General features: G+C 37.8%; 1 protein-coding gene across 3 annotated transcripts in view; it reads right to left on the reverse strand.

Annotated features, from left to right (window-relative positions):
* The window catches only part of ZNF804B (zinc finger protein 804B), a 290,105-nt gene that overhangs the window by 94,766 nt on the left and 181,516 nt on the right, over window positions 1–13,823 (reverse strand). For 2 of the 3 annotated variants that reach the window (XM_060782301.2, XM_060782299.2), the window contains exon 1: window positions 12,333–12,503. The exons of the other annotated variant lie outside the window; for it this stretch is intronic. In XM_060782301.2, the coding sequence (XP_060638284.2) occupies window positions 12,333–12,341 (9 nt within the window). In that variant the 5' untranslated portion in view covers window positions 12,342–12,503. Of the gene's footprint in view, window positions 1–12,332; window positions 12,504–13,823 lie in introns of those variants that run through there. 3 annotated transcript variants of the gene reach the window in all.

Below are 13,823 nucleotides of genomic sequence, written 5' to 3' on the forward strand. Positions count from 1 at the left end.
GCTGCGCCACCAAGGGCTCCATATCCATTGTATAGCACATGTTAATAAAATATAAGGAATAATGAATCCAATTAGACAAAATCTCTCCACACACTATGCTCCCAAGCCAGTTCTCTGAAATTCCCTCAATTTGTCATCCAAGTTTTTGGATAGGGTTTTCCCCATTCAATCCCTGATTTGAAGTTTAGTTACCAATAGTAAATTTTTTGTGCTAAAATGGCTAGATTTTGGCTCTAAGAAATGAGCCAGAATGAAGGAGAATCCTCTTCACACAAGATGAGATTTGCCATTGTTTATCACCTTCCTCATCCTCCCCAAACAGATGAATATCTGCTCATAGGGAAAATGTTAAAAAGTCTCTAGATTAGGTTCTTAGGGGCAACAGCCCCACTCCATTCTCACATATTCTTTTCTTGGCTAATGTGGGTAAAGTGCTAGTAGTCTTACAACTCCTGATGCTTTTGGATAATGCTTTGGGCCTATCTGGATTGTCTGAGACTGCTTTGGTCACTGTATTTTATACAGACATACTTCAAATAAATAGGGCAGCAGTACACTTCATAATAATAGCTCCATACATATTGCCTAAGCATGCCATTCCCTGTGCATTTATTTAAGCCATAATCCTAAAAAAGTATGAATAGAGGTACCAGTAAGTCAATTGTAGTGCAATATAACCCTTCAACTGGTCATGAGGGAGCGATTATATGTCTGAACCAGGCCTATAACCTTATTATTCTGTAGCAGAAAAGGTGCTACAAATATTGTTCATTGCAGTTCAGAGCCATGATAGCTTTTGGGACTGTTGCCCATGCAACTATATCATAGCTCTTACTTTCTATATGTACAGAACAAGCCATAGATTTGAATCACTTACAGTTGTGCATAATACATTATAATGGAGGATATCTGCTGAACATAACATGTACACCACAAATAACTGTAGACAAGGCACTTGGGCTCCATGAACATTTGGTTAGTAAAGAGATCAAAGTCGATCTTGCTTTTTCAATAGGAGGCTACTATATAAGGTGCCTCCGTCACTCATCACTCTGTGATTAATTGCATAATATCCTGCAGTTAAATCAAGAGGCATTCTAGTGGAAGCCAAAATATGAAGTATAGCCAACCTTAATTGTATGAAATGTGCAGAATGAAAGTAAAACTGTGTACTTCCTGCATAGCCTCCAACTGTCCTAGTTGGCAGATTACCGTTTTACTCATATCTAATGCTGGGTTTCTTCTCCTTTTGGCTTCAGAAGCAGTCTAATCTTTTAAAAGCAAGTAGCTTCCTTCTCTTGTGTCTTTTCCTCTTCTTTTTCCCAATGGCTGCTCTGTGTTCGCAAACCTCATGGCGCTGCTGAAGCAACTTCTCTTTGACTTTGCCTCAGCACGTAGATTACCATAATTCGCACTCTAATTTTGGCCATGTGTTTTAGCCAAAAAGATGCTCACTAGACTTGAGAAAATACGATAATCTTTGACTGTCACACTTTTTCAGTTGTTTTTAAAATATACAGCCCTCTTCTCCACTCACTTCCCCTCTTTACCCACATCTTACTTTATTTGCGACAAACTGAGCAAAGTGCAAAAGTACACAAAAGTCAGACTGATGAGAGGAAAGAAGGTCAAGTTATGGGCTGTGTATTTATATTTTAACTATGTTGATTGGGCTTGTCCCCATGTAAGCCGCCCCGGGTCCCTTCGGGGAGATGGAGGAGGGCTACAAAATAAAGTTGTTGTTGTTGTTGTTGTTGTTGTTGTTGTTGTTTTCTTCGTTAGTAACTTTTGCCCTCTTGACTGCTCTCTGATGATGCTCGACAACACATGCCCCCGTTTTCATCAATGAAATGCTGAAGAATATGTTTTTGACTGTTTTTCTAGTTACACCCGAACAAAGCTTATGCTAACACCTTTGTTCCCTCAGTGCACGCTTACATTTTAGAATGAATGGTGAGGTACCAGTACCCTTGGGCAGAGGAGGTTAAAAATGTTATAAAACTTCAGCTTCCTTGATTCGTTAGCATTGAGTCATGGTAGTTAAAGTGGTGGCAAACTGCATTACTTTACAGTGGAGATGAACCCTTGATAAGTCTCTAATGCAGGGATCCTCCAACTTTTTAAGCAGAGGGTTGGTTCATGGTCCCTCAGACTGTTGGGGGGGGGGTTTGGAAGGGGCGGACTATAGTTTGGAAAAAACATTAACAAAATTCAAGGCACACTGCACAAATCTTATTCGTAGTGCAAAAATAATAATAAAAGAACAATAAAATATTTAAAATGAAGAACAATTTTAACCAATATAATCTTACCAATATTTCAATGGGAAGTTTTTGGCTGATTAGATAGTCAAGTTAATTAGGATTGTTGTTGTTGTTGTTGTTGTTGTTGTGTGCCTTCAGGTTGTTTCAGACTTAGGGTGAGCCTAAATCTAAAATTTAGGATGGGGTCAGGTAGATGACCTTGTAGGGCTGCATCCAGCCCGCGGGCTTTAATTTGGGGACTCTTGATCTAATGTGTGACAAGATCCCTTTTCACACTAGCTAAAGCACATGTGTCAAATGCAAAGCCTGTGGGCTGAATTCAACTTTCCATGTCATTTTAAGTGGCCTGTGACCCTTTCAATGCCAGAGCAACATAGTTATATTGTTAAGGTAAAGATAAAGGTAGTCCCCTGACATTAAGTCCAGTCATGTCTGACTCTGGGGTGTGGTGCTCATCTCCATTTCTAAGCCAAAGAGCCAGCATTGTCCATAGACACCTCCAAGGTCATGTGGCCAGCATGACTGCATGGAGCGCCGTTACCTTCCCGCCACAGCGGTACCTATTGATCTACTCACATTTGCATGTTTTCGAACTGCTAGGTTGGCAGAAGCTAGGGCTGACAGCGGAAGCTCACGCCACTCCCCGGAATCGAACCTGCGACCTTTCGATCAACTGGCTCAGCAGCTCAGTGCTTTAACCCACTGCGCCACCGGGGGCACCCGGTTATATTGTTATATTGTTACAGTCCTATAATTCCAAATTGCCCTTTAAAGGCAACCATAAGATTGGTGTGAATATAAGTTTGACACCCCTGACTTAAAGTCTAGATGAGGTACTTTCATTTGTTCACCTTTTAATGTGGCATATGGCATTCTCTGTCAACTATTCTATGATTTTATGATTCAATGAATGCCTCCCATCATTCTACATTGGGCAAGCAGATCAACGTCTGCATCAGAGAATAAATGGAAATACAACAGACAATAAGAATGGGAATATGGGAATAACGAAATAAGAGAGATAGAAAGAATATACACAATGCTTTCTCTCCAAACATAAATAAATACTTAGAGGGGAGGTAGAAAAGAGAGAGAAAGAATAGAAATATAGATAATTGGTTAAGTAAGAAGAATGGAGGTCACTATAGGATGAAGGTTGGTGGGTTGTGTTGATGGTTTCTTCTTTTTTTTGTAAGTTGTTTGTATATCCCTCCCTTTTTTAAAATGTTTTTATTGTATACTCGTGGAAAAATCAATAAAAATTATATATATATATAAAAAATGGGAATATGCAAAAACCAGTTGCATAACAAGTCAATCTTCCTGACCATTCCACCTTGGTCCATGGACCAAAAATTACAAAGAACAATTGGAAAAGGAAATAGTAAAAGTTGGAATATACCCATAAACACCTGTCCATCAATAAAGGGTTGGTCTCCTGACAGAGTATACATACTATAACACTAGTTAACACCCCAACTCTATGAGGGCTCTTTTTTCCATTTTAATGCCCAGTTTTTTGCCCTTTTTGTTTCCTGGGGAAAAGTGTCTTGGGCCTAATGTACACTGCAATGCCCAGATGCTTTCATCAGTGCAATTCTGTTGCTACTGAACTTTCTGTGCCACAACTCTTTTCTCCTCTTTCAGGCAGTAATAAAAGGATTCAAAATGACAGATTTATTTTTCTGAAGACAGCATTTTGAAGAATTGCACAGTTAACCATGAATACAGAATACTGCAAAGTTGTTGCTCTTAGAAGATGGCAATATCTTTGCTCTGAACCTGTGTAGATTATCAGACAATGTGAGTTGCATGGTAAATACAAGCCATTCAGCCTTTCAAGAAAGCAACTAGTTACCGTCTCATGGTGTAAAAAATAGCCAAGTGACACCACAACAAAGAAAATGCATATCAAATGGTTGTATCATTAAAATTATTTAAGAAGATCTTGCTTGGATATGCATTAACATCAAAGCTGGATTGAAAAAGCTAAAACTGTACTTTAACACTTCATTTTTCTGTCTTTTCCTTCGTTCAATTTCTAAAACTTCCCCATGGTAATAATCATAATGAAACAGATTATCTGAACTGTTGAATCAGTATATGTGTAAATCCAAACTGTAAATTGTTTAGCATGAACAGTGGAGAACTTAACTTATGCTAGTGTCTTCCAGGAATGGAAGAAGCTATGGAAGATTAGGTGTGATAGAGCAGGAAAAGGGAGCTATGGGAAACTGAGATGTATCCCTATATCCACAGATCTGATATTCATTGTTTGTCCTACCCATGCAAAAAAAAACTCCTTCTCTCAAATTGTTTGTGGGAACTTTAACTGCAGTGGCTCAATGTTATGGAATCCTGGGAGTTGTAGTTTTTATGTCTTTAGCTTTCTTTGCCAATAAGTGCTGGTGCCTTGCCAAATTACAGCTCCCATTATTCCCTAGCATTGAGCTATGACCATGAATGTTCTTATAGTATCCAAAATATCCAGAAAAAAATCCAGAAAAGGAGGACAGTGCTCTATAACGATGAAGGAAAAGAAATAGAACAGCTTGTTCCACTTGGATGAATGGATGTGGATTCTTTTTGTTTCTCTGGAACCTAAATCTACAATGCAATTGCAATGAAAGATCATTTCAGCCAGTTTAGTCTCATTCTTTATCAGGTCCATAAAAAACCCCTAATGTCTAGAATACAATGGAAGAATGAACCTCAAGCTAACAGCTTCAATTTTTCATATTACAAATGAGAACAGAAAGTTCTTTGCATTTTACACAGTAATGTTTTATATGGTAAAAGGCGCTGTATATGAAAAGTAAAGTCTGGATGCGCTGGCATGCTTGGGATACTTCACTAGGACTTATGGAGAGAACAGGAAATTGACAAGCAGTAGTTTCAAACAGTTTGAGCATGGAACACTTCATGAATATATGGAATGTATAGTAATGAGATCATAGCCATTAGGCTAAATAGCTTTAAAAAGATACATTAATGGAAGATCATTCTATCAATGCCCATTAGCCCTATGATAGCTTAAATGGCACTTCCATATTAAGAGGCAGTAAAATACTATAATTCAGAGACTAGAGACAACTACAATGGGAGAAGGCAGGGTAACGATTTTCCCAGCATGTTCTTTGTTGCTTCTTAGAATGGATGTGAGAGACAGTGATATTCACACACTCATCCTTTCAAGCTGAATATTTTGTGTGTTTAGTTCTTAAAATCCTAGAATCTGAACTTAGAAAACCCAGTTCAGATGTTTCTAAAGTCATTGGAAGTAATTCAGCATAATATCAAAGGGTTGTCAGAATGGAGAGAACCAAAATTCCATTATTTGTCCTGATGATACGTATTAGTACTTCCCTGTCACCTAATGAAATGATAGATGTGGCGATGACACAGACAAAAGGAGTTGTCAAGATATTGGACTGATAGCCAACATTCCTCACTATCAGTTGTGCTGTGTAGGTAATCCAACATCTGAAGAGCCTGTTTTACATTATCAAAAGTCATGCTATATACCCCAAAGGCACCCAGTCACATCTGCAGGATGTATTAGTGAGCAAATAACTTCCAAAGCACATAGCTAGTTACAAATAAGTTACTTGTAACTGATTTCTTTTATCAGTTGTAAAGTCTAAAACATTATACTACAGCTATAATGGATAACATCCTTTTTCAATGTAATGCAACTTTCAGTTACCTTACCATATGCTACAACTTAACTGAAAGATGGTGGAGGAATATCATGTTATTGATTGCTATCTGTTCTGGGTATGAAGGTAACAATAAGATGGATAGTTTGAGACTGCAACTGCCATCATCCCTCACATTATTTAGTTTGGGAAGTGTAGGGGTTCAGCCTGCAATTGTTTCTTTGCCTCAGGCTCCCGAATTAAATGAGCAAGGTTCTACAGAGGTTTCTATGCCTGAGTCTGCAGAGGTTTCAATGCCTGAGTTAAATGATCAAGTTCCTGCACACTCACGGGGGTTTGGATATGGGGATTTTGGTCAGGAAAGTGCTGTTAACCAGAATGAAGCTAAGGATTCTGGGATAGTTAACCACCCTGCTCTAGATGTGTTTGTACAGACAGAAAAAGAGGTTGAGAGAGACTCTGGGCAGTCAAGGTCAGAATGTGAAAAGAATGCAATAATTGGCAAACCGTGGGAGGCCCAAACAATCTTTGATAGGAGGACTCAAATCAATCAACAACGCCACCTGGAAGGGGGTAGAAGACGATCTGAAAGATTAAGAGGAAAAAAGGGTTCAGGGAGAGGTTTCCAAGGGAAATGGAATGCTTTTGCCATGGCTTTTTGAATAAATATAGGGCCTTTGAAACTGCAACTTTGAGTGAGATCAACGTTTAGAATTGAACTGCATCCTTGTCTTGTTCATGCTGAGATTCCTGTTTGTTTCCTGTCTTGGATCTATGTTTATGCCTTTGGATTTAGCTGCTCAAGTTTGTTCCTGAATCATTGAGGGACTTTGAATTCTTGGACTATTCTGGAGTCACAGACTCTAGTTCCTGCGGATTTTGTCTTGGATTTTGGGACATTCCTGCTTCCTAAGTTTGACGCTTGCTTTATTGCTTACTTTGCTTAATTGACTATTTTTATAGACAATAATCTATTATACTTTTGAACTTTCTTATTCTTTTGCCGAAGCTATTTTCATTCTTCAATAAACTGTTTACTTATAAGAACTCTGGTGTGGTTCTGGGTTCAAAGGTGCATCCCCAGCCCTGGTATGCAACAGGAAGGAAGAAAGTTCTGGTCTCCGAGAAGGGTGTTTCCACATTTCCTTGCTTTAATCCAGTCTGCTGGATGGAGGAAACCTTTTAATTAATTTACTCTTTCTCAACTCCACCTGTTATACCATATAACTCTCCCAATCAGTATTCTAGTTGACTCTCTGATTTAGCAATGGATCTTATGGGTTGATTCTTTCCAACCAGGATAATTATTTTACACATGCCTCAATTTAACTTTGTTTTCTTTATGCTGCTCTTGTCACCCAAGTCCTCTGGAGAGAGGGGAAAAACACTCTAAAACAGGCTGCATTGATTCTCATTATTTCCCCTCTCTCTAGTTTTACCATCATCTGCAGATTTTCTTTCCATGCCTTTAGCTAAAGTAGCAATATAAATATTGGAGGTCCTCAAATGAAGTAATCATTGCCAAATTGAAAAACATGCAAGACTTATAGTGGAGGCTGTGCAAGAATGAAGAGAAATTCTGACCATGACAGGGGCAAACAAGGTCATTCTTGCCCTGCAGCAATGCTGGAAGAGAAGTGGCCGTGGCTAGAATGTCAAGCTCTCCTCTGAGGCTCCTTAGGCTTCATTGTCAAAGAGGATGCTTGGAGGAAAGGCAAGATGGGCCATTGCATTGTAAAAGTAGCCCCCATTGAGGCAATGGAAGGGAATCCCTAAATGTTAAGAATCCAGGTTCTCCTTTAAAACTCCTTTCCTAAAGCTGCAAGTTCCATACAAAATACGATGAACAAAAAGTCTCCTCTACTACTGGAGGAAAAGGTTTACTGGGAAGAAAACTTCTCAGTAAATTTGTAAAAAGAACTTGAAGCAGAATTTAATGGAAGAGGTTTAATGAAAGTAAAAGACTGGGTCCTGAAAATGGTGAATATGGAAAGGATAAAAGAGGAATTAAGAGGAAGAGACTTAGAATGGTATAAGTATAAACAGATCTTTAAAAAGAAATCCTCATCAGTGTGGTAAAAGGCAAAAGGAATTGTATTACTAAGCAGAAACAAGCAACGTATCTGTTTTCAATGCCATTCTAAAAACTTTGCATACAGGACATACCAAAACAATGGTACTGGTACTGGCCTCACTTTTTTTTTGTTACGGAATATTTTTCATCATCCATCTTGTATCTACTGTGTCCCTATTTTTTTCGTGTCAGAAGCAACTTTAGAAACTGCAAATTACTTCTTCTGTGAGAGAACTGGCCATCTGAAGGACATTGCCATGGGGGTGCCCGGATGATTGATGCTTAACATCCTGTGGGAGGCTTCTTTCATGTCCCCGCCTGAGAAGCTAGAGCTCAACAGACAAGAGCTTACCCTGCTCCCCGGATTTGAACCACCAATCTGTCAGTTGACTAGTCCTGCCAGCACAAGGGTTTAACCCGTTGCTTCATGAAGACCACCCCCTTGTTCAAAGGTCTTCTTAAGCTTCCACAGTGTGATATATATTCTGATTTTTCTTTATTATAGTCACACTTTCCTTTCTGGTGAGCATAAGATACATTCTGGTAGTATTTCATTACTTTTGGTACCATGCTAATCTTTGTTGTCTCCCCTGTAGGTTAGATATGGACCAAAAATCCACAAGTGTGGTTTATTGCTCTTAGGTGTTCTCTGAGTTCTAAGGGTGACCGAAGCATTGCAGACAGTGAGACGCTAAAAACACTTCCTACTCAGAACTCTTATAGCTGTTGTGTTAGAAGTCCTTTGGCAACTTAGACTGCTTCTTTTCTTGGGATGCTTAGGTTAAAGGCAGATGAAGGCAAACCAGCATTGCTGAAAAGCTCAAAATCACCCCAAACTTGGACTGAAGACAGACAGGTCACAGGTTTGAATCCAGGAAGAGCATGGATGAGCTCCCTCTGTCAGCTCCAGCTACCTGTGTGGGGACATGAGGGAAGCCTCTCACAAGGATGGTAAAACATCAGAAACATCCAGGTGTCCCCTGGGGAGTTTCTCAATTCGCTCCTGACACACATACACAAAAAAACCCCAAACTGCAAAGGAAATTCCAACATACCAAGGAAATCAGAACTGAAAGTGACTTCTGTTTCCAATTTTTGGACAACTACATGGTGGTGTTTATCACAAATATCTGGAGACCAAAAGTGCCCTCCTACTGCAGTTGCTGCCCCTCCCCCAAAAAACTACATTTATTAGTTCCTAGTTTTCCAGAAAAATGTTCAGGTAGCTTCTATACTTCTGGTTACAGGAAATGTTTCCCTTTGTATTTTATTTGTAATGCATCCCAATGATAAATATAGCAGCACTTTAAGATGCTTTAAGTCTTGTTCAGAAGTGGAATTTCATTATGAAATGTTCAACCCAGCACAAAAAAACAACAACAAAACCCAACACCTAATCCTGCCTGTGTGGAAATATCTGTTCAAACAGCTGTCGATATAAACCAGAAATGGATTTAGTGCTAAGTAATCTCAAAGAGGATTAAATGATATTAAATTGGAAAAGAATGTCTGTAAACACATGTTAGAAAACAATAAACACATCCAGTAAATTACGAGAAGCATTGCCATCCTATTTTATTTTCAGTTTTTACTCAGAAGTAAACCACAGTAATCTGACAGAATTTACATCCAAGAACAAATACGTTGAATCTCAGTCAAACTGTGTACTCCTTCAACAATCACACTCTGATATTCTAGACTGTTCATGCTAGTGTTGTAACACATTGTCTAATAGAAACTTCTCTAAATAGCTGATTTATTGATTATGTGCTAATCCTACCTTTGTTTAAGGAAGGGGTGAGAATCATTGGCCTGCCAAATGTTGCCAGACTGCAAATTCCATTAGTCTTAGCCTGCATAGAGAATGGTGAGGGGTTCTGGGAATTAGTTTGCATAAACTTCTGGAGATCTCCATTATTCTCATCCTAATCCAGTATGGTGTATAGAAGGACTAGAGAAAGGAAAGGAAAAATTCCCTACATGCTTCTTCAAAGTACATTCCTCATCAAAAACAGAGAAAATGGAAATCTAGGGAAGCCCCCAAAACATGAACCATTTCTGCTTATTAGCACAGGTGAAAAGCTTTTAAGGACAATGTTTTAGACATCCAAAGGGATGTCTAAACTTTGTATCTTCAAGTTGTCTATTCCACAAAGATGATTATAATCACTAGAAGCATCATTGTACAATGTACATATTGGGCATTCAGAGTTGGACCGTAGAACTTTGGATCCATTTTTCTTCATAGCCTCACTTTTTTCCTTTATGGAACTCAGGGCAGTATGAAAGGCTCTTCAATTCTTGTATTGTTTATGTTGTGAGCTGCCCAGAGTCCCCTGGGGAGAGGGGGCAGGATATAACTAAACCTTACAACCTCTGAGGATGCTTGCCACAGATGCAGGTGAAACTTCAGGAGAGAATGCTTCTAGAACATGGCCATACAGCTCGAAAGACCTACAACAACACACTAAATAAACATCATCATGATCATTATTATTATCATAATCATCACCACCACCACCACTAAAAAGGTGTGTGGGTGTGTGTGGGTGCATCTTCAAGTTGTTTGTCAACTTATGGCAACCCCATGAATTTTATAGCATTTTCTTAGAGAAGCTGGTTAGAATTAAACACTATACCTATTTATGGAATGACTAATTGTAATGAACAATTAGTAGAAATGTGGAAGGTGGGACAACTATTCAGTACAATACAATATATTTGTAAACTCAGTCTGATTATTTTTACTTTTGGAAACATATCTGCAATAGGCCAAGATGTCTGGGGCTTTTTTGTTGTTGTTTCTTCTCTTTTTGAAATGAAAGAAACACTTTTCAATGAATTATTGCAGAAAATTTCCTGCATGTTCTGCAAGGTAGACGTTTCCACTATACAGCGTATCAGTCACACAGCAGATGATAAAGCCTTTCAAAATTACTCATGTCACTTTCAGACAATAAATATTGCTATGGATGTAATTTGAAAAGGGAGAGTCATTTCAGAATGATTTTTTCTCTAAGAAGAGTAAAATAAAAAGATATTTGGATATCAGTATTCTCACCTATTCAGAGGGAAAGGCTGTTCAGATACACACTGCAGTAAAGATACAATTAACAATACAATTCATACCATATACAAAATCAGGGTAGAAAACATGAGTGGGCACCATCCAAAGCCCAATGCCCTATTTTTTTTTTAATGAAAAAATTGCCCTCTATCAAACATTGAGGAAGATTGCTCCTTTCCAAGCTACAATGGAGCATTTCCAACTTGGGCATAAAACAGGTCAGAGGAGTCCAAAAACCTGGTGAAATTATCCCCAAAAGTCATGTTTGGCTTTTTCAGCAATTCCTTTTTAACTCTGGAGAGACGAAGTCACACATGGCATCTAGGCTTTGGGAAGTCTGAATTCTGAATTTTCAATTATGCAATAGACAAACACTTTTAAACTGGTGTAAAACTTCTTGTTGGATTACTTGACTCTAAAAACAGAGTTTCATTCCCTCCATCTGCTGCTTTCCATTGTTAGCAGTTCAGGATGTACAGGAATATAATAAAAATTAACTAGGTGTTATTTATTAAGACTTCATGATAAATAACAGAAGAAACTGATTTGAAAGCCCATTTCAGAAGGTGATGTTGATTTCCAACAAACTGGGTTATCAGTTCAGGTATCACCCAAACCAATGGTTGAAATTGTAATCCTATACACATTTAATTAGAAGTGAACCAAATTAGACTCGACAGGACTTACATGGAGGGAGAATTAGATTTCACTCTGAACATCCTTAATATTGGCTTGGTGCAAAACTGCAAAAGTCCAGTAGTCTAAAATACAGCAACACAAACACACACACATAAAACCCTTTTTTACTCTTACAGTTGTAATTCCGCCTTGTGCTACCCTGATCATATGCACAGCTAGACCAATATTGCAACTGAATGTACATTACAGATATGTATTACATTATATTAAATTATCCACAATAGTTTAACCAGCTGTTTCAATTAACCTCCAAACATAAAATTCTGCACTGTTCATTCAATGAATACACAATATTATCTCTGCAGCGTGTCATTGAATCTGCAAAACTTAAGCAACATTGGATATATACAGTTTTTGAAGTTACCCTTAACAGTTATATTCCTTAACATTATAATCAGCTGTTCTATAAAATAGAGATTTCCAACTATATCAAAAACGTTTCTTTCCTCCACCCGTAGCCTCCTTTCACATCTATTTGAGGCATACAAAAAGCAAGACACATTTTAAAATGTATCTGTTCTGAATACTGTATTGTAATCTAAATGCATTTATAAATACATTTCGGGTACCTGGATCATTCCTTAATGGACCTGCAATTCAGTCACGTAGAAGTTAAACAGCAAATTCAAACTGTATTGTAGAGCACAGTTTTCATGGATCCTTGTTGAACTCCCTTGCAAACTATTTGTTGTATTTTCTAGGTAGATTAATTTATAGCAGATTAAGACCGGCAAGAGACTTGCATATTTGCAATAATGTACTGTGTTAAAGCTCAGAAAAACTGATTGCTAAAAGCAATCAGAGTCCCCAAGGATTATAAATATATCCATGTTCCATATACTGTATATGTGTGTCTGTGCAAATGTTAGCAAGAAGCAAGCCATTAACAGAATCAAAACAATGATAGGGAAGCCATCAGTATGATAAAACCAACCCATAAAAAGAGCTCTAATCAAAATACTATTACTTATTTTTCTTAGTGTACAAAGACCAGTGCCAAGTGTCAGTGAGTCACTAAGAACTGGTCACTTGTTAACAACACTTGGCTGGTGTTAGAATCATACAAACTTGCTATTGATATGTTTTCCCAGTCTAGGATGTCTAAAAATATTTCAGTCCTCACAAAGAGATTATGTAAAAACTGAAGGATAATTATAGGACTAGTTTCTTCAGTTTTATTCATCATCGGTTATCTAAAATATGTTAGATGCATTTATATACGGGTTGAGCACCCCTTATTTGATATTCCAAAATCCAAAATACTCCAAAATTGTTCACCTAGGGGCTGAGACAGTAAAATGTTTGTTTTTTGATGTCTAAGTATATACAAATTTTGTTTCAGGCACACAATTATTAAAAGTACTGTATAAAATTACTTTCTAGACATGTGTATAAGGTGTATTTGAAACACAAAGGAAATTCATGTTTAAATTCAAGACCCATCTCCAGGGTATATGCAGCCCCATTTTTAGCCTTGAGTTGACCCATTACTTTTGTGGACTCCTCATTTTTTTCTGCTTCCATTGATTAAACTTGCAATAAAAAGTGTTGTCTTTTGTTCTGATTTTCCTCCCTTATATTTAGGTCTCCATTTCCCCAGTCCTTTAAATGTAAGGTTTATACCCCAATTTAGTCTAATTTTCAATCCTGCGCCAGGGATTGTTGATATTTTTTGAGTTGTAGTATACTTAAACAAAGAGGTCTCCTACTTTTCTTTCTCTCTCACAGACATGCACTAATTTACAAGTCAATCTCATGTATAAATTGAGGTTAGGTTTGGAGGCCAAAACTATATATTTTTATTTGACCCGTAGATAAGTCAATTTGAATCATGCTATTATGTAATGTTTGTATGTATACTAGAGATGTAGCTATAATATTGGGCCTATTACATAACAGTTTCAATTTACAATGTATCCCATTGTGCAATGGCCTTATTACAAAATGGTAGCCCGTCATAGAGGTAATAGAACTTGCAGCCCTTCTTGTATTTTGCAGCTTCTGCTTTTCAGATCTCTCTTCCCAGAACCATTCCATGGTTTTTTATTGACCTCCTTGTC

Source organism: Anolis sagrei, chromosome 6 (assembly GCF_037176765.1).
Source record: "Anolis sagrei isolate rAnoSag1 chromosome 6, rAnoSag1.mat, whole genome shotgun sequence".
NCBI classification, from domain to species: domain Eukaryota; kingdom Metazoa; phylum Chordata; class Lepidosauria; order Squamata; family Dactyloidae; genus Anolis; species Anolis sagrei.